General features: G+C 49.7%; 2 protein-coding genes across 4 annotated transcripts in view; one reads left to right on the top strand and one right to left on the bottom strand.

Moving 5' to 3' along the window:
• The window catches only part of COPA (COPI coat complex subunit alpha), a 55,166-nt gene extending 51,351 nt beyond the window's left edge, over positions 1 to 3,815 (bottom strand). For both annotated transcript variants that reach the window (XM_017345755.3, XM_002715236.5), the window contains exons 1-2: positions 3,672 to 3,815; positions 882 to 995 (exon numbers count right to left, since the gene is read on the bottom strand). In XM_017345755.3, coding sequence (XP_017201244.1) covers positions 882 to 995; positions 3,672 to 3,711 — 154 coding nt within the window. In that variant the 5' untranslated portion in view covers positions 3,712 to 3,815. The remainder of the gene's footprint in view (positions 1 to 881; positions 996 to 3,671) is intronic.
• Positions 3,816 to 3,891: 76 nt separating this feature from the next.
• Positions 3,892 to 19,380, top strand: NCSTN (nicastrin). Of its 2 annotated transcripts, XM_070077479.1 has the most exons (17): positions 3,892 to 4,023; positions 5,218 to 5,322; positions 8,487 to 8,610; positions 9,703 to 9,824; positions 10,265 to 10,410; positions 11,159 to 11,309; positions 11,609 to 11,718; positions 11,986 to 12,138; positions 12,773 to 12,877; positions 13,042 to 13,119; positions 13,955 to 14,127; positions 16,105 to 16,207; positions 16,322 to 16,417; positions 16,705 to 16,792; positions 17,079 to 17,233; positions 17,518 to 17,730; positions 18,637 to 19,380. In XM_070077479.1, exons 1-17 carry the CDS (start codon positions 3,939 to 3,941, stop codon positions 18,757 to 18,759), a joined length of 2,130 nt encoding a protein of 709 aa, XP_069933580.1. In that variant the 5' UTR covers positions 3,892 to 3,938; the 3' UTR covers positions 18,760 to 19,380. The 2 variants fall into 2 exon arrangements, with proteins under 2 accessions (XP_069933580.1, XP_069933581.1); XM_070077480.1 differs by lacking the exons at positions 3,892 to 4,023; positions 5,218 to 5,322 and adding an exon at positions 5,760 to 8,080.
• The last annotated feature ends 569 nt before the right edge of the window (positions 19,381 to 19,949 follow it).

The raw sequence follows: 19,949 nt of genomic DNA, 5'->3' as shown, positions 1-19,949 counted from the left end.
GCAGGGATCCAAGTACTTGAGCCATCACCTGCTGCCTCCCAGGGCAAGCATTCGCAGAAGCTGCAGTGGAAGCATAGCCAGGACTCAAACCCAGACATTCTGATTTGGGCTGCAGGTGTCTCAAGCAGCATCTTTTTTTTTTTTCTTTTCTTTTTTCTTTCTTTCTTTCTTTTTTTTTTTTTTTTTTTTTTGACAGGCAGAGTGGACAGTGAGAGAGAGAGAGAGACAGAGAGAAAGGTCTTCCTTTTCCATTGGTTCACCCCTCTATGGTCGCTGCGGCCGGCGCACCGCGCTGATCCGAAGCCAGGAGCCAGGTGCTTCTCCTGGTTTCCCATGTGGGTGCAGGGCCCAAGGACTTGGGCCATCCTCCACTGTACTCCTGGGCCACAGCAGAGAGCTGGACTGGAAGAGGAGCAACCGGGACAGAATCTGGTGCCCTGACCAGGACTAGAACCCGGGGTGCCAGCGCCGTAGGCGGAGGATTAGCCTATTGAGCTGCGGCACCAGCCCCTGCACCAAATGCCCACTCTCTTGTATCTCTTAACTCTCTCCTATCTTATTATCAGGGCTGGTGTTGTGGCACAGTGGGCTAAGCTGCTGCCTATGATGCCGGCATCCTATATGGGTGATGATTCATGTCCCTGCTGCTCCACTTCCAATTTAGTTCCCTGCTAATGTGCTGTTGTGGCCATTTGGGGAGTTAGCCAATGGATAGAAAATTTCTTTCTCTCTCTGTCTCTCCCTCCCTCTCTGTAACTCCACCTTTCAAATAAATCTATAAATCCAAAAAAAGGAAGGAAGGAAGGAAGAGAGAGAGGGAGGGAGGGAGGGAAGAAGGAAGGAAGGAAGGAAGGGAGAGAGAAAGAAAGAAATTATCTTACCATCATGTTCATCAAACTTGTCAATGAGGGTGCACATTCGGTAGTCCCATAATTGGATGACCCCATTGTGTAAACTTGTCAGGATCCAGGGTCTTTTGGGGTGAAAACTGAGCCCTGGAATAAAACAGAAAACAATAAAATAAGCTAATAACCCCTATGATGTCACCTTCTGTCAATTCTGATAAGAAAAAGGAAATGCTAAGCTAATCACAGGTCCATACATTCATTTAATATGCCAGTGCTTTTTATTAGATGTTAAACACTGTGAAAATTATAATGTTAGATGTTGGGTTTTTGTTAATATTCCTTCAAATACTGTTGAGTTTTATTCTACGATGCAGTTAAGTTACCTGGAATCAGATGATCTTTTTGAGGCTCATTTTTTTAAGTTTTGTTACAGGGGTCCACAACAGCCTTTAGACTGGGACTAATTTGAAATCATTCCAAAGATAATACTAATCCTTTGGGCTCTGTATGTTACACTGAAACATCAGCTAATCTTTCTATCCCAGTTAGTAGGAACACAAACTATTTCCAGTCCTGCATGAGCGCCATGGATTATTCTGCCTTACTCCCTACCAATTGTTTTTTTTTTTTTTCTTAAGTTTTGGATAATTTTCTAACATACATGTACAGGTCAGCACTCAGAGGCCAGAGGGGAGCTCCTGCAGAGCTCCAGGGCCGCCTCCTCTTCTCTGGTATTCTGCCCAGCAAAGTCCAACCATGCTTGTTTCCAGGAACTCTACACTCTGTCTTCTCAGGAAGAAGACTTCTCACAGAAGTCTTCCTCCTACCTTCACTGCAGCCTGGGAACTCTGTCTAAGCACTAAACTAAAACAGTTATAGGACTCACCTTGTTTACTTCCCTTCTCTCAAGAATCATTTTCCTGCACTGCTTAATGTCCAACATCTGAAATTTTTCACTTTCTACATTTTGTTCAGTTTTGTCGTTACTTAAGGTAAAACATGGTTCTTATCATGACTAGAAATAGAAGTCCCCAGAGGTAACAACTGTTAATGGGTTGGAGGATATTGTTCTGCACTTTAATAAAGTTCTGTATAAGCACAAGCCTTATTATATTATGAGAATGAGTGTCACATTATAATGTTCTGCAAACTTCTTTTCTTACTTATGGTATGGATATCACCACATTTAGCTACATATAAACATAACCTCATTCTTTTTATAGCTGCAAGGAATAAGGGCCTCACAGTTTTAAGTAAGCCTAGTAATAGGCTTTTAAATTCTTTCCCCCAATTCCTGGCTATTAGAAGCACTTATTGAAGATACTTCTACACATAATCTTGTCTATTTACTGTATTATTGAGTTAGGCTGAAGACATTAAAGTGGGATGGCTCAGGAGTAGAGTACATGCATCTAACATTCTGGTAGATATCGTTTAACTGGAAAAAACTACCAATATACAGTCTCATCAAGTTTAGGAAGGTATCCATATTTTGTACACATTGGTTAACACAAGATGTTATGCTGGTTTTTTGTTTTACTAATGCAAAACCAAAAAAGATACTTTTTTTTGCATTTCTTTCATTATGTGGAGGTAGAACAATTTTCATTATTTGTGGAACACTTATTCTTCTAAATTGTCTATTTTCCCCTTAAGTTGCTTGTTTCCTCCCCTTAACAATTGTAGTGACACTCAGTGGACAGTAACCTTCAAATATTCTGGCACCTTTTCCCCCTCATCTACTGCCCAAAAAGAAATTAGGAGAGGAGAAAACTTAAGGATTGTGACAATCCATTCCAATCACCCACGTCCCAGAAATTCACCATTCCCATAAAACTTAGAACCTGCTCAGAATACAGTCTCACACTGACAACGAGCATTAATTACTCACATTTCACAAATGAGGAAATAAATTTGAAGACATTAAGTAAGTCACCCACGGTCATACAGCTTTTTGCTGAGTGTCTCAGGATTCCAAAGCAAGCCCAATTGACTTCAAACACCAAGTTCCTAACTACTTTGCTATGCTGCATCTATCTATTCCAGACACATTTTCTCCAGGTCTCGGTAGACCTCCCGTCCCTGCCTTTCCCAGTTTAACACTCTGAGAGACTGCTAGTGCAACATCATCATGGGGGTGTCTTCCACCACCGTGAGCACAACTCAAGCTCTAGAGTTGCCAAATTAACAAAAATGCAAGAAGCTCAGTTACATTTGAATTTCAGATAAACCACAATACTAAAAAATTATTTGCTCTGTGACATTCAAATGTAACTGGGCATCCTGTATTTCATCTGGCAACCTTACCAAGCTCAGGTTTTCCCGGGGCTACAGACCTCAAATCCCTATTTCCAGGTAGGAAATAAAGCCCAATACAGGCATTGGATGTTAAGATGGTGCAAGCAAAGCCTCCATAAGTCAGGGGGCCAGTACTCCCCTCCGAAAAAGTTACTGACTTGGAGCCAGTGACAGCCTGCATCCCCAGAGCCATTCCGAATAACAGGTCACAGGGCCTTGGAGCAGAAGAAAACTAATAGGGCGCGGAGCCACCGGGAAGCGGAAAGGGTAAGGGAAAGACCAGGGAGCTGGACAAATGGATCCTCCGCGGTGCAGGAAACGCTTTACAGGTAAATCAATGCCCGATGAGACACAAGGAAGGCAGGTCTGGAGAACTGCCCGCTAGGCCGAATCTCCCTCCCTCCGTCTTCCCTGGTTCGTCCAGTGGGCCCCACGCAGCCGGCATGTCCACCCATTCTCTCTTCCCCTATAACAGCGCCGCCTCTGACACCCAGCCTCCACGTCTCCCCTTTTCTTCTTCCCTACCTTTGACCCGCGCGCTCTTGGTCTCGAATTTGGTTAGCATCCTTCAGGCCTCCAGCTCCAGCGCCCGATCCCTGAGCCCTGCCACTCCCCGCTGCCCTTAGGACGCCTCCACGTCAGCGACCCTAGGCAGCAGCTCCCGGAAGCTCCTCAAGACACGAACTTCCGGTTTCTGGAGCTCCGGGGCACCGAGACGGCGCCACCGGTAGCCTAGAGAGGCCACTACCCGAGAGGAGGGGAACCGAGGCTTCCGCTCAGCGGAGAAGCAAGATGGCCACGGATAGGGGCGGCTCTGGACCTGGCCCGGGCAGTACGGGTCTTCTTTTCCTGTTGTCTTTCTGCGTCCTACTGGCAGGTGAGGCCCCCTCGCCCTTGAGCTCCGCCGTGTGAGGGGAACCCTTCGGACCTGTCCAAACGCGAGCGCCGGCGTCTCCCTTTTGGTCCCTTCTGCCCCTCTGTCCCCCCACCCTGTAAATCCTCTTTCTCTTTCGTTCCCACGACAGAAGTTCCCCCTTTGCCTGAACCTGTAGGTCCCTTCTCCACTGCGGCACGTCGTGTCGCTTCATTACCTGCTCCAGGCTCTTCCTGGACTTCCAGCCCGCTTTGTCCGGTGCCTCAATTCCCTACAGCCCAGCCACCCCACTCATAACCAAAATGTGCAGGTGTGAAAGTTTAGCTTCCTTCCCTGCGTTTAGACTTTATTCTAAAGATGAAAACAGCCTCGTTCTGTGGGTGCTGTGCACGCTTAAAAGGTAGATCATTTCTTCTCTGTTGATTACGCCATAAACCCCTGTCTCAGTTTCTTTCATTAGTGAAGGGAGGCTAGGGTAGGGTGTGGGAACTCTTAACTGTTGAGAGTCCGAAGTATTGACTCGAGGAACTTTAAGCCTTTATAGTGTGGGTAAATGTGCTTACTTTCCGATATATGGCTTATTTGTTGGTTGAGCCCTAAAATGAAAACATGGCTGTATATAATCAGGACTGTGCCTTCCCCAGCATTCACATGTGTTTTAAGATCCCTAAAGGAGAAGCTACAGCAGCCTACACTGTGGGCACATGCAAATGACCTACTGATGTTAGATTAACTGACAGGTGTGTGACATAGATGTCTCCTAATTCTGTTCTGACTCCTGGGAAAAAAAAAATCTCATTTTTTTTCATTATTGTAATCTGTACTCTTAGACCAGCACCCATGTAATATGCATACAGGATAGAAAAGTGGAAGGGTGCCCACACATACAACCAGAAGCTGGCACATCACAGGGTAAATACCCGTCCTTTGACAAATCAAGTTTTCTCTCTTTTAGCTTCACCAGTACTTCCTCTACACGGAATATGTTGTAATCTTCTGAAGCAGTTAGCCGGATGCTTGGTAGAGCATTTATGTGCTCCAACAGGGTGCCCAAGAAGTGAGAGTGGATGCTAGTTTTGTGTTTCAAAGTACGACATTGAATGATTTACCCATTTCATACATACATCAAGAATATGACATGGTAGAAGCTAGTACCAGTGTCTCTCAATTTCTTTTAACACTTTGTCTTCTCATCAGGTTTGTGTGGGGGAAACTCAGTGGAGAGGAAGATCTACATCCCCTTAAATAAAACAGCTCCCTGTGTCCGTCTGCTCAATGCCACTCATCAGATTGGCTGCCAGTGTGAGTTGAGTTGGGGTTTGTGTTTGTGGCCATTGGTGTTTCAGTCTGTGCCCTGCTTAGGAGTCTAAGCACTCAAATTAGATGTGAGTAGAAGATAATAATAAAGAAATATCCGTCAAACCAGGCAAGATAATTAACAAACAGTAAGTTTTAAGAAAATTCTGTATACCAAACATTTTAGATATGTACTTCAACCAACCCACCATGAGAACCTGAGCACCATTTTGCAAATTCTGAAACCCAGACTTAAAGAAGTTCAGTAATTGTTCCAAGGTTATTCTGGAGTAAAATCAGGATTTGAACCCTGGCATCCCAAGTTCTAAGCCAAGACTCTTTAACTACCCTACTATACTATTTTCCAAGGAGAAAGAAGTCTTATATTCCATGAAGTCTAGTCATCAGCTGCACTCTGACATCTTTCTGGGACCAAAATGGGCTTTTTTTTTAAGCAGCCCTTTTTTTAAAGATTTTATTTAATTATTTGAGAGGTAGAGTTACAGACAGTAAGAGACAGAAAGGTCCTCTCTCCACTGGTTCACCCCTCAAATGGCCATAAATCGTCGGAGCTACACCAATCTGAAGCCAGGAGCTTCTTCCAGGTCTCCCACGGGGGTCCAGGGGCCAATGGACTTGGGCCATCCTCCACTGCTTTCCTTGGTCATAGCAGGGAGCTGGATGGGAAAGAGGAGCAGCTGGGACTAGAACCGGCACACTATGGAATGCCAGCGCCACAGGCAGAGGATTAACCTGCGCCACAGTGCCGGCCCCCAAAATGGGCTTCTTAGAAATAGTAAACTAGGGGCCGGCATTGTGGCACAGCATGTTATGCTGCGGCTTGCAATTCCAGCATCCCACATTTGAGTGCTGGTTCCAAGCTGCTCTACTTCCAATCCAGCTCCCTGTTACTGTGCCTAAGAAGGCAGCAGGTGATGGCTAAAGTACTGGGAGTCCCAGCCACCCATGTGGGAGACCAGGATGGAGTTCCTGGCTCCTGGCTTTGTCCTGGTCTAGCCCTGGCTGTTGCAGGCATTTGGGGGAGTGAACCAGTGGAAGGAAGATCCATCTCTCTCTGCCTTTCAGGTAAATAAGTATATCTTTAAAAAAAAAAAAAAAAAAAAAAAAAAAAGAAAAGAAAATGTCTGGAATGGTTGGCAGGTATCAGGAATTCGATAAAAAAAAAAAAAAGCAATGAACTATTTGAAGAATAAGCATTGAAAATGAAGTATTCAAGTTTATCTTGTGCTTTGTAAATGTGTTCCAAAATAGATTGCCATGACACTGTGATTCTAAAACAACTATCAGAATCACAGTGAGGAAAAAGTTATGATCTGAAGACCAAATCCCAGTTTTTCTGTTGCTTAACTTGCTGTTGTCATATTTTGTTCTTTCATGAACAGTAGAGAGTAGTTTGTGTTATGAATATGTTAATTGTCCCATCTTCCTGCTATAGGAAGCACTTGACCAGGTTTCTACTCTGGGTTTGAGGGTGGTGGAGACCCAAGTCATCCACGTCCAATGCGTGCTGTCAGATTGCTGGTCTTGCTAGAACCTCACTATCCGCGTCAAAGGCCAGGCCCCGTGCTCTTGGAGCTGGACTCCATGCAGGGCCCTGTTGAAGTGAGTCATCCTGCTGCATGTTCTTTGAACAGCCCCGTGGGAAGTGAAGCAATAGCCTCTAGAGACTAAAGCCAGGAACCAATACAGAGAGACAAGAGGGGAGGGGCTGGACTCTAGCCGTTTCCTCATGAAGCTCTTGTTTCCTTTCCAACCTGTTTATGTTTTATTTCTAAGTCTTATTTGGTCAAATCTGTCTGTTCTGAGCAAACTATACCCTGACAGCATGATAAAACGAAGGAGAAAAAGTGAGACCCAGATTGGATTTTCTGGTTGTAATGACCTGCTTCTTTCAGACTCTTTAAAGTGCTCAGAGGGAGCTGTATGTGTTTCTTTTTCCCCACTCCCTTGCTCCCTGCTTCCTTCCCCACTGTGCCATGTGAGTAGAGGCGGAAAAGCTGCGCCTCATGAAAGGCCCAGCGAAGGCACGCACAACTGAAGACTGCGTAGTCGCCACCTGGAACCCAGGTTTTTCAGTCTAATATTGTAAATTCTTCCTTCCTTCCTGGAGCTGAAATTAGGTATTTTTTTATTTGCATACCAGTTTTTCCATATCCCATGTTTTAAATGCCATGACAAGGACTGATGTTTTTTGTTTTACCCAGAACATCCAGTGGTATCTGGATATTATCTACAGTTGTTTCAGACTCTGATAGTCCTCAAAATTTTATTGTTAGAACCGTCCACGTAAATTTAAGTATCTCTGCGTTTAGACCACAGTTAAATGTTGGGGCCTTGCTCTCCCGTGTGCAGATTCCCAATGGCAGGTATTTCAGTGCTGTGGTCTAGAAGCACGGTTCTCGTGGCTGGCTGTTTAAAATGAAGGATTGGTTTTCACAAAGGAAGATTCAAAACTAGCACTGCAAGCTAGAGACATACAGCCTCACATCTCCAGTGGGAAATACAGGTTGGAAAACTTTGGTGTCAGTTTTTTTTAAGATTTTTATGTTTTTTTTTATTTATTTGAAAGGCAGAGTTAGAGAAGAGGAGAGACAGAGAGATCTTCCATCTGCTGGTTCATTCCCCAAATGACCACAATGGTCAGGGCCGGGTCAGGCTGAAGCTAGGATGCTGGAGCTTCTTCCAGGTCTTCCACGTGGGTGCAGGGGTCCAAGGCTTTGGGCCGTCTCTGCTGCTTTCTCAGGTACATTAGCAGGGAGCTGGATCAGAAATGGAGCAGCCACGACTTGAACTGGACGCTGTAGACGGTGGCTTAACCTGCTGTGCTACGGTGCCAGCCCTGGTGTCGATTTCCTCAATGTTGTGTATGTGACTGATGTGGTTGAGAGAAAAGGGAAAGAAAATGAAGATCACAGAGCCTCTGTGGTATTTCGTGAACAAGGGTTGTAATGTGTTCTCTGGGGCCTATTTGTCCTCCACTCCCTCCCATTAACCTGATGGAGCTGGGACAATTCAGCTTTGCGCTGAAGTCCAAAGATGACTGTATTCATCCAGATAATGTTGTTTCATCTTTAGGGTTAGAATCTGTGAAGGCAAAGTCAGAAATGTCAACCGTAGGAGCTTTAATTGGACCTTTTCTGTCCCTGCAGCTTCAATTAGTGGGGACACAGGAGTTATCCACGTTGTGGAGAAGATGGAGGACCTGCAGTGGGTGTTGACCGATGGCCCCAACCCTCCTTACATGGTTCTGCTGGAGGGCAACCTCTTTACCAGGTAAGACCTGGATGTGCCTGCTAGGAAAATACCTTTACAGAGGGAAACATTGAGTGACACCAGTGTGAGTAAAAGCTTCCCTTGGCTGCCCTGGTCTGGTCAGGGGGAGGTGCAGGAGTGGCTCTCGGAAGGAATGAGCACCATCAGAGGCAGTCATCTCCGTGACCTAAAAAAAGAGCTGGGGGTGGGCGTTGGGCACAGCAGTTAAGACATCACTCAAGATGCCCACGTCCTGTATTGAAATGCATGGGTTCAAGTCCCAGCTTTGCTTCCTGTTCCAGCTTCTACTAATGTGCACCCTGGGAGACAATGGGATGGTTGGGTCCCTGCCACCTATAAGGGGAACCCAGATTGAGTTCCCAACTCCTGGCTTCAGCCTGACCCAGCCCCAGGTGTCGTGGGCATTTGGGGATTGAGCCAGCAGATGGGAGATCTCTGTTTCTCTGCCTTTCAAAAAAATTTTTAAAAAGAATAATTTAAAGCCGGCGCCGTGGCTCAATAGGCTAATCCTCCACCTTGCGGCGCCGGCACACCGGGTTCTAGTCCCGGTTGGGGCGCCGGATTCTGTCCCGGTTGCCCCTCTTCCAGGCCAGCTCTCTGCTATGGCCAGGGAGTGCAGTGGAGGATGGCCCAGGTGCTTGGGCCCTGCACCCCATGGGAGACCAGGAAAAAGCACCTGGCTCCTGGCTCCTGCCAGGATCAGCGCGGTGCGCCGGCTGCAGCGGCGGCCATTGGAGGGTGAACCAACGGCAAAGGAAGACCTTTCTCTCTCTGTCTCTCTCTCACTGTCCACTCTGCCTGTCAAAAAAAAAAAAAAAAAAAAAAAAAAGAATAATTTAAAAATCAGAATAGAGCTGTAGTGAGTAAAGATTCTAGGGAAGACAGGAGTACCAGGGTCACTCAGGGGCAGGAGAGATGAGCCCTGAGTTCAGCTTGGACCTTAGTCTGGAATCAGAAGTTAGAGACTGGCAAAAGGAAGAAATGAGTCGACAGTTCTGCATCCCTTAATTCTCCATTTGTTGCCATCTGGAGGGTAGGCAATGACCTGTCTGACGCTTTCCTGTCCTTTCATGGTATTCCTCCCTATTCCAGGGAGACAATGGAGAAGCTGAAGGGGAGAACCAGCCGCATTGCTGGACTTGCAGTGACCATAGCCAAGCCCAATTCCACCTCAGGCTTCTCTCCCAGTGTGCAGTGCCCAAATGATGGGTTTGGTAAGAACCTCAACCAACTAGCAAAACCTATTGTTACACAAGGCTCATTGTTGCTTCAGTGTCATGTCTTTGTGAAGGGGGTGTGTGTGTGTGCCTGTCTGTGTGGATTGTGAGCAGCTGACTCCCAGACAGAAGTGTTTCTTTGTGCCACTCATCCCTTCTGTCTCTTGCTTCCCCTCTTCCACTGACCTTCCATCATTCCTTCTTGTCACATGCTCAGACCCCTAATTTGCCAACCTCGGGTTCCCTGATACCAGTAGCTCTCTATTTCAGTAGGGGTGATGGTAGAGTCAGGCCTCCTTTGCACCACTGCCTCCTTTTGAACTCTCAGTTCCAACTCCGTGAAATTCTCATCTTTATCCTTCACTGGGTCCCTAAGAGCTTGGTGCATCAATGACCCATTTGTCCCTCACCCTGTCCCCCCCGTCCCCCCCCATCAGGTGTTTATTCCAGCTCTTACGGGTCAGAGTTTGCTCACTGCAGAGGTGTGCCATGGAACCCTGAGGGCAATGGCTTGGCTTATGAAGACTTCAGTTTCCCTATATTTCTTCTTGAAGATGAAAATGAAACCAAGGTCATCAAACAGGTAAGGATTTTGCCAGCTCTTGCCAGTTCTGGCTAGAAAGAGCGTCATTTATAGGCTATCCTACTGCTCATTCTAATGCAACCTATGAAAGATGCACTACAAAAAGAACCAAGAAGTATTTTTTTCTCGTTTTCCCCTCTCCTGTTTCTCTCCTGCCTGATACCATAGCATTAAAGGTTTTTAGACTGGAAGAAAATAATAAAGGAAAGAATAATCTGAAGCAAGGTATTCGGCACTGGTTAAGAATAAGGTAAAAAGATCATTGGACTAGGAATTGAGACATTCAATTTGGGAATTTCTCAGGTTCTTTTTAGCTCTGATATGGACCAGTTCTAGTCTAGTGTCTTCATTCTTGACACAAAGAGCAGTTAAGAGATATGTTCAAAGTTTCATGGTGAGTTGATGTCTAAGCGATCTTGGATCTTAGTTTTGACCTCTAGTTCAATGTTTCTTTTATCAAGTCACATTAAGAGCAGTGGCTGATGATCCACATTAGACCAGGCATTTGGGGTGGGTTAATTTCATCTGCCCAAGCCAAGCCATTGCGTCTGTGTCCTCTTGCACCTGTTGATGAGTTTTTCTCTTTGACCTTGTAGATCCTGTGGTTGTACTAGGACAACTATAGCTCAGGGACTGATGTCTCCCAAATGGGAGTGGCTTAAGGATGGAGCTGGGCCCTCCTCTTTCTGGGAAGTAAGGGAGGGCTCCACAGCTAGCTGTCTCAGTGGGGTCCATCTCCCCCTTCCAGTGCTACCACGATCACAACCTGAGTCAGAACGGCTCAGCACCCACCTTCCCGCTGTGTGCCATGCAGCTCTTCTCACACATGCATGCTGTCGTCAGCACTGCCACCTGCATGCGGCGCAGCTCCATCCAGAGCTCCTTCAGCATCAACCCAGGTAGGGCAGATCCCGGCCGTGCTGGGTGTACCGGGGTAGGGGAGGAGAAGCTGGCCAAAGGAGGTCTTGGTAGGGAAGGAGAGGGCGCAGGCAGAGAGTGCTGGGTAGAAGTAGAAACACTTCTGGACAGCTTCAACAGCGTGTAGCTGAAGTGGGTGGTGGCAGCGAAACCAACCTGGAAGAGCTGGAGGTAGAGAAAGTGATGCAGAGTCAGGGGCCACGGTCAGAGGAGGCTCAGAGGCTTTCTGTACAGCTACCCTTTCCCCTAGTCCTGTTGATGGCCCACTGTGTCCATGCAGAAATCGTCTGTGACCCCCTGTCTGACTACAACGTATGGAGCATGCTGAAGCCTATAAATACATCGGGAACATTGGAGCCTGATGACAGGGTTGTAATTGCTGCCACCCGGGTGAGTGTTGGCCCCTGATCGGGATGGGCAGGATTAGCACAGAAAGACCTGGCCTGGCTCTTGGGAATATCGGATTTCAGAGTTGCTGCATCAGGCATCAGGGGGGGTCTCAAATGGAGAAGGATCTAGGCTGTGGGACTCCTAGGCTGTGCTCATCACCCCAGGATACATGTGTCCTCTCTGCTGAAACTGTGGGGAACGTTTAGGCCTGGACCTAATTTCTGGTTTTAAAGGGCACTCCCTCTGCCTTTCTTCTGTTGTACCCAGCTGGACAGTCGCTCCTTTTTCTGGAACGTGGCCCCGGGCGCGGAAAGTGCTGTTGCCTCCTTCGTCACCCAGCTGGCTGCAGCTGAAGCTTTGCAGAAGGCACCGGATGTGAACACCCTGCCCCGCAACGTCATGTTTGCCTTCTTCCAAGGGGTAGGGCTGTTTGAGGTGGGGTGGCAGGGAAGGAGAGGGTGTGGGGAGGACCTCAGCGCTGGACCTAAGTTGTGGATCAGCACAGAGCTTTTGTCTTTTGTATACACCCTCATGTGTGTCCTCTTTGCGTTCCTGTTTTTTTTTTTTTTTTTTAAACCTGCTACGCCCTGAGTTAATGTAACCCCCTCCTAGATTCCCTACTGAGAAAAGATCTATTTGAGGCATCCTTTCACTTTCATTCTCTGGATCCCTTTCCTGCTCCCTCCACCCAGGAACCCACTGGCACACAGCCTGGCCTCAGAATAAGGTCATAGCAGCCATGGCTGAGTGGGTGGAGGAGGGCGAGAGTTGAGAAGCAGGCACAAAGCAGCTGTGGGTTGCCTTGGGCATTTACGAAGTACATTTTCCCCATTTCTGGGCACAAGAAGTCCTGTGATGCATACATGTGAGGAGTGGTCACAGGCCAGGGGGTGGTGGGTGGAGGGGAAGTCATGTGCCTGGAAGCTGACTTAACAGTTGAGAGGACCCGAGACAGTAGCCTTCCTGCCTGCTGCTTTGATGCCCTGGCCTTTCTTGGGGCTGCTCTGACCATCTGGAATGTCTGTTTCCTTTCTCACCCATGCCCACGCCTCAGGAAACTTTTGACTACATTGGCAGCTCGAGAATGGTGTACGACATGGAGAAAGGCAAGTTTCCTGTGCCGTTGGAGAACATCGCCTCGTTCGTGGAGCTGGGACAGGTGTGCAGCACGTGTCTTTCTCCCCTCCCCTTCCTACTCACAGCTTGCCCCTCTGTGGTCCTGTTGTGCTCACTTCTGGTACCACCGCCTCTCCCTTGACTGCCTTCCCCCAGACAAGGGCCAGAACAGGAGACTGATTGCTGCTTCTTCATCTTCTCCCCAAGGTGGCCTTGAGAACCTCGCTAGAGCTTTGGATGCACACGGATCCCATGTCTCAGAAAAATGAGTCCGTAAGGACCGAGGTAACCAGAGCATCTCTTCATTTCCTGCTTCAGCAGCTCGGTATACGGGCCCCATCCCCAACCCCTGCCCTGTCCTCACCAACCCCCAGGGCCTGTGAGACGGGATCAGGTTAGGTGTTGGGTGAAGGAGGAACACCACAGCCATTGTTTCTTGCTGGGAAGAATCCTGAGCCGAGCGACTTCCTGTTGGCTTTCTGGATGGGTAGTTCTCTGATCACTTGGTGCATAGCAGACTGCCACTGCCCAGGAAGGACAGGTGGTGACCAGTGTCCTTTCTCTCCTTGCTGCCTCATAGATCCAGTTGTCAAGGCTGCCCTGCCAGAAGTGCAGTCCTGGCTCTGTCAGATGCCCTACCCCAGTCGTCTTCTACTTCCTCAGTGCTTGTTCAAGACCCTTCCTCCCCTCCAGGTCCAGCTCTAAGCCTGCTTTCTACCATGAAGTCCTCTTCCTGCCACTCTTGCCTTCCATGTCGCCCCTGCTCTGGACTCCTGTAGTACTCAGAAAATCAGTTACCCGTTTGGCATCCAGCTTACAGTTTTGCCTTACTATTTGCTCCCTGCGGTTCTGTACAGCAGGTGATCAGTGAAGCAGCCACTGAGAGGAAGGCAGTGGCCCGAGGACAGTGGGATTTACCTATAAATGTGAAAAAAACACAGGCCTCCACTTTGTGCCCTGATTTTGTAGCTCTGAAAAGAATGGTGAGAGCTACAGGAACTTCAGAGAGCTCTGTTCCCAAAAGGCTTGGGGAATATAGATCTGGGAGAGCATAGGGTAGCTCCCCAAGCTGGCCTCCTGTCCCCAGCCTCCCATGCATTAATCTGCCCTGTCTCCCCAGGTGGAGGAACTCCTGGCCACACTGGAGAGGAGTGGTGCTGATGTCCCCGATGTTGTCCTCAGGAGGCTGAGTGAGTCCCAGGCCCTCCCACCATCTTCTCTGCAGCGATTTCTTCGAGCTCGAAACATCTCTGGTGTTGTTCTGGCCGACCACTCTGGTTCCTTCCACAACAAGTAAGAGTCAGGCTCTGCACCCTCATTCTCTGAGAGAGAGTGTATTGTGCAGACTATGAGAAAGCTCACACTCTCTCCTCTCCCCACATCAACCCCCTCCAAACCCTCTAGTAAGTCTGTGTTCTTGGCTCTGGGGCCTGTTCACGCCAGACCTGGCCACCTCCTTAGATTCAGAACACCATCCTCAGCCTTGGCTCTGCTTCTCTCAAGCTCTCCTGGGACTTGAGTTCCCCAGGGCTGCCAGCAGAGGGCATCATCTCAAACAAGAGCCCGGGGAAGCAAGCTGGGGTTCCTTTGGCTGGAGGAAAGAGAGCAGTCCCTGTCCGTGGCCCTGCCTAGGGTGCCACAGACACTGTTAATGCACCTGTTCTTGCCGTGTGGTAGGTGCACAAGGATGGAAATGCACCCTAAGGGGGGGGTGCTCCAGAGACAAGAAGTGAGGCCCTGTTAGTCCTCGCTTTCCTGCTCCATGGTACCCTTGAGTCCTGGGACAGGAGGGCACTTCCTACTCAGGCTGGATTGCTGAGTTCCTCAGCCTCCTTGGGGCCAAATGAGTGTCTAAGCAAAAATGCTTAAGCTTCAGTTCTCCAACCCCAGCGAAATAACACATTTTCATTCATTCAGGGGAGTGAGGGTTGCAGCAGTTAGGGTCAGGTGTCTTCTGCACCACTTTGGGATGAGGGATAATTTTGTTTGAACACACTTTGGACTTGATCCTATGGCTGAGCTGACTGAGGGACAGGGGTCCTCTGACAGTCGAGGCTGGGAGTTCTTTTCTTTTAGCTCCTCTTTTAAGACCTACCTCCTTGGGGCCCCCCAAGGATTGTGATGGTGACTCCATCTGGTATATTCCTTTTTTAAAATTTTTTTAAAAACTTTATTTATTTTGATAGAGTTGAGAGAGGGAAAGACAGAGAGAGATAAAGAGAGGTCTTCATCCACTGGCTCATTCCCCAAATGGCTACAACAGCTGAGGCTGGGCCAGACCAAAGCCAGGAGCCAGGAGCTTCTTCCAAATCTCCTACACGGGTGCAAGGACCCAAGCACTTGGGCCATCTTCCACTGCTTTCCCAGGTGCATTAGCAGGGAGCTGGATCAGAAGTAGAGCAGCTGGGACTCAAGCCAGCACCCATGTGGGATGCTGGCGCTGTAGACAATGGCTTATCCCACTATGCCACAGCGTTGGTTCCTGGTTTGTTCCTTTTTTTTTTTTTTTAAGATTTAGTTATTTATTTGAAAGAGTTACATAGATAGAAAGGAGAGGCAGAGAGAGAGGTCTTCCATCTGCTAGTTCATTCCACAATTGGCCACAGTGGCCAGAGCTGTGCCAATCTGAAGCCAGGAGCCAGGAGCTTCTTCTGGGTCTCCCAAGCAAGTGCAGGGGCCCAAGGACTTGGGCTATCTAGTTGTTTTTCCAGGCCATAGCAGAGAGCTGGATAGGAAGTGGAGCAGCTGGGGCTCGAACTGGCATCCATATGGGATGTCAGCACTGCAGGCGATGGCTTTACCTGCTACGCCATAGCACTGGCCTTGGTATATTCTTATATATCTGTGAGCAGACCTGATCCTACCACCTGCCTGACCCCACTCCCTTCCCCCACTGTCAGCTACCCTCAATATAAACGTTGAAGCACACAGTCGTACGGTAGTCCTGATGCATGTCAGAGTTCTCTGAAAATCAGGTTGACCGATCTCGTGCATCGCCAGCCCAGATCATCCTGTGTTGAAAGACCTCGGCCCATTTACCTTCTTGACCTTGTCTGCTAGGAAAGTCTGTGTGCTTCCCTAGTGACCCCCAACCCTTACTGCTGCTATTCTCTGTATTTCCTTTAATGTGGGGTCCTGATTTTCTCTCTTCCCCTGTCCTCTGGATGATGAAAAGTAAGGTGCTACGTTCCTGCATCAGAGCCATTTGAGTAGCAAAGGGGCGGAGCGTTGGCTCAGTGTAGCCAAGGCTCATGCCGACTTTCCTGGCAGATACTACGAGAGCATTTATGACACCGCTGAGAACATTAATGTGGTCTATCCAGAGTGGCTGAGCCCTGAAGAGGACCTGAACTTAGTGACAGACACTGCCAAGGTAGCACTGACCCCGGCTGGGTGGGAGCACAGGGAACGCGGTGAAGGTGCCGAGGAGGTCAGTGCTTGAGGATGGAAGAGACGGTCACTCAGCCCCACTCCTCACCTACCGCAGGCCCTGGCGAATGTGGCCACGGTGCTGGGACGCGCACTGTACGAGCTTGCAGGAGGAACCAACTTCACACACACAGTCCAGGCTGATCCCCAAACGGTAGGAGCACATGGGCCCCAGCCCCTTCTCCGCCTCAGTTTGCACAGATTGCCCCCGTCCTTTAGGGCCCTTGTCTCGTTTCCCAAACCTTAACGCTTGGTGCACCTGGTGCCCCAGAGAGCTCGTGGATGGGAGCCGTGTACACCCTCACGGCTCATCTCCATCCCCCAGCTCCAGTCCTCCTGGCCAGCCCGCTTCCTGCCCCATGACTGGATCTCCGCTTGGAATTCCTTCCCTAGGCCCGCTCCAAGTCCCAGGGTTTTCTCTTGTCGCTGTTCCAATCCTAGGTCACCCGCCTGCTCTATGGGTTTCTGATCAGAGCCAACAACTCCTGGTTCCAGTCTATCCTCAGGCACGACCTCCGGTCCTACTTGGGTAAGCGTGTGGTGTGCAGACGGGACCCTTAGCTGAGGAAAGGTCATCACCTCTGTTTAACCTTTACTGGTTGTTTTGTTTTTTTGTTTTTTTGTTTTTTGTGTTTTTTTTTTTTGCCCCTGTTCCCCCTTCCCCATTTTACTTTTCTTTCTCCCTGTGTTTGTTGGGTTGTTTTCACTTAACCTTCCCTCTTCTGGCTCCTGCCAATTTTGGACTTTCCTTGTTTCTGCCTGCCCTTGCCCCACCTCCCACCAACCATCGTCCCCTTCCCTGGGTCTGCAATCAGGCGACAGCCCTCTTCAGCATTACATCGCCGTCTCCAGCCCCACCAACACCACCTACGTGGTGCAGTATGCCTTGGCAAATTTGACCGGCACGGTGATGAACCTCACCCGAGAGCAGTGCCAAGACCCAAGTAAAGTCCCGAGTGAAAACAAGGATGTGAGTGGTGGTGGGTGTCGGAGATGCCCCAGGTCCCTTTCCCTGCGGACGGCTGGCATATCTGCTGGGCCTAGGTGGGCCTGGGGAGTGGGCTGGACAGGTCGGGGATGCAGCCTTTGGAACATGAGCGTTGAAGAGGTAGTAGCCTGGGTGGAAACAGAGTCTAAAGGGTGGGACGATGACAGCCAGTGGGCGTGGTTGGTTGGAGCATGGTGTGGGTCTGAGGTGAGAGGCCGAGTGAGAGGATCACCTCAGCCCACAGTGTGGCCTCTCCTCCTCTGCAGCTCTATGAGTACTCATGGGTTCAGGGCCCCTTGAATTCCAACAAGACGGACCGGCTGCCCCGCTGTGTGCGTTCCACGGCACGGCTGTCCAGGGCCTTGTCCCCTGCCTTCGAACTGAGTCAGTGGAGCTCCACCGAATACTCCACATGGACTGAGAGCCGCTGGAAGGACATCCGTGCCCGGATATTTCTCATCGCCAGCAAAGAGCTTGAGGTGAGAGGGGTTGGGGGAGGCAGGTGGCAGAAATCTCTGTCACTCCTTTTTACGTCTCTTAGCTCCTGCCCACGTCCATTCGCCTCAGATTTGCGTTAAAAACCTGCGGCAAATCTGTCCCTGGTCAGCCAGTGTGTCCCAGGGGAAGGCTTTCTCACCGACGGCTGGAGTCTGTGTTCATTCTGGAGAGCCCCTGTGGATCCGGGAAGTTCTTCCACAGCTCCATTCCCGTCTGGCCCAGCTGGGATGAGCCAGTCCAGTATGACTGTGCCCCTGCCATAAGTCAGTCAGTGCTGTAAGTGCCAGGAGAGGGTCAAAGCCATGGGTCCTACTTTCAAGATGCTTAAAATCTAATACAAGGTGGCCGGCGCCGTGGCTCAATAGGCTAATCCTCCACCTTGCGGCGCCGGCACACCGGGTTCTAGTCCCGGTCGGGGCGCCGGATTCTGTCCCGGTTGCCCCTCTTCCAGGCCAGCTCTCTGCTATGGCCAGGGAGTGCAGTGGAGGATGGCCCAGGTGCTTGGGCCCTGCACCCCATGGGAGACCAGGAAAAGCACCTGGATCCTGGATCCTGGCTCCTGCCATCGGATCAGCGCGGTGCGCCCGGCTGCAGCAGCGGCCATTGGAGGGTGAACCAACGGCAAAAGGAAGACCTTTCTCTCTCTGTCTCTCTCTCTCACTGTCCACTCTGCCTGTCAAAAAAAAAAAAAAAAAAAAAAAAAAAATCTAATACAAGGTAGATGCGAGGACAGAGACATGGCATTTTCCAATGGGGAGATTTAAGTTGCCTGTGACTTTCCCCTACTTGGTGCTTGAAGCCCAGATCCCCATATCTGCCAGCCCCAAACAGTGGCCCACTGCGGCCACGTCCCCAAGAATCCTCCTCTCCTCCCCCGTACCCTGCAGTTCCTCACCCTGATGGTAGGCTTCGGCATCCTCGCCTTCTCGCTCATCGTCACCTACTGCGTCAATGCCAAGGCCGACATCCTCTTCATTGCTCCCCGCGAGCCAGGATCTGTGTCTTACTAAGGAGGACCCCAGCGTGTCCCGCCAGCTCTGCACTTCCAAGATCATCAGTCCCACTGGGACACAAACCACTAGTTTGTCACTGGAAGCTCTCTGAGTCTGCCTCAGACTGGGATTAACAGAAGGGAGTGGAACTGTCCAAAAGAGACAGAGAGGAACAAGTCGCCTCTATTCCCTACCATTTCCCCAACCCCTTCCCCGTCCTTTCCTCCTCTCCTACGCCTGCCAGATTCTGGAATTACAAACAGGAGCTTCTTGCTGCTGTTGAACTCCTGGTCTCCCACCCTCATTTGCCACCCTTCAGGATCCCTCTTCTCTTTCCACCCTGCCTCGGACCTCCCTCTGCTCCCCACCCCTCCCCTCGAAGCCCTGAGAAGGAACACTGGGGGCGGGGGCGTCCGGACTGAGCGTGCTCCTTCCCGTCCCCCCCTCTGCAGGTCCTCACCTGGCACTTCAGGGTGGGTGTGCTGCTGGGAAGATTCCCGCCTCCAGCACACACTGCTCAGTTGTACTTTTTATTAAGCTGTAATTTCTATTTTTGTTGTTTTCTTTTTCTTTTTCTTTTTTTTTTTTTTTGTAAATATATAAATAGGGGGTTTCATTAAAATAGGTTATCCCATCTGACTTGTGCTGTGACTCATCCCTCTGCCCAGACAACCTCATTCAGTGAGCCCGGACAGCTTCTTGGTCTCCAGAGGACCCAAGAGGAAGGCTGGGCCGGACACAGTCCTGAAAGGAGAGCTCCTGGCAGAGCCCTGGCTCCCTCTTGTAAGACCAGCGTTGGCACATGCCTTCTCTTGGAAAGGATGGCGTTTCAATGCCACCAAGACACCACTTCACCCTGAGCAGCTCACGTCAGGGCGAGAGAAGGGCCAGATACACTCAAGCCGGGTGCAGTCCAGTGCAATAGATGGAGTCACTGTGGCTCATCCGGGGCACTCTGGTAGCACAGAGGGATCTAAGACAGTGGGGGTGGTGTTGGAGTTGAGATTTAAGACATTCACCAAGTGTGGAAGCACAGAATGAAGACAAGGTACAAGTGCTGTGTGATTTGAAAAGGCAAGTTACCTGGTGTGGCCGAGCCACGAGCAGCCAGGCGGCGAGGCTGGAGCCAGGCCACAGAGGCTCCTGGGTGGCCTGCTCAGGAGTGTGGGCTTTATGTTGGTGGTGGGCTTCTGGTAGACCACATCAAG

This window comes from Oryctolagus cuniculus, chromosome 7, assembly GCF_964237555.1.
Source record: "Oryctolagus cuniculus chromosome 7, mOryCun1.1, whole genome shotgun sequence".
Taxonomy (NCBI): Eukaryota; Metazoa; Chordata; class Mammalia; order Lagomorpha; family Leporidae; genus Oryctolagus; species Oryctolagus cuniculus.
Note: the sequence above shows the minus strand (reverse complement) of the source record. Positions and strands in the feature narration are given on the sequence as shown.

Coding starts and splice junctions, on each gene's coding strand:
- NCSTN (XM_070077479.1), top strand. CDS start 3,939: ATGGCCACGGATAGGGGCGGCTCTGGACCTGGCCCGGGCAGTACGGGT. Junction 4,024..5,217: donor TTTCTGCGTCCTACTGGCAG/GTGAGGCCCCCT, acceptor TCTTCTCATCAG/GTTTGTGTGGGGGAAACTCA. Junction 12,139..12,772: donor TGTTTGCCTTCTTCCAAGGG/GTAGGGCTGTTT, acceptor CCCACGCCTCAG/GAAACTTTTGACTACATTGG.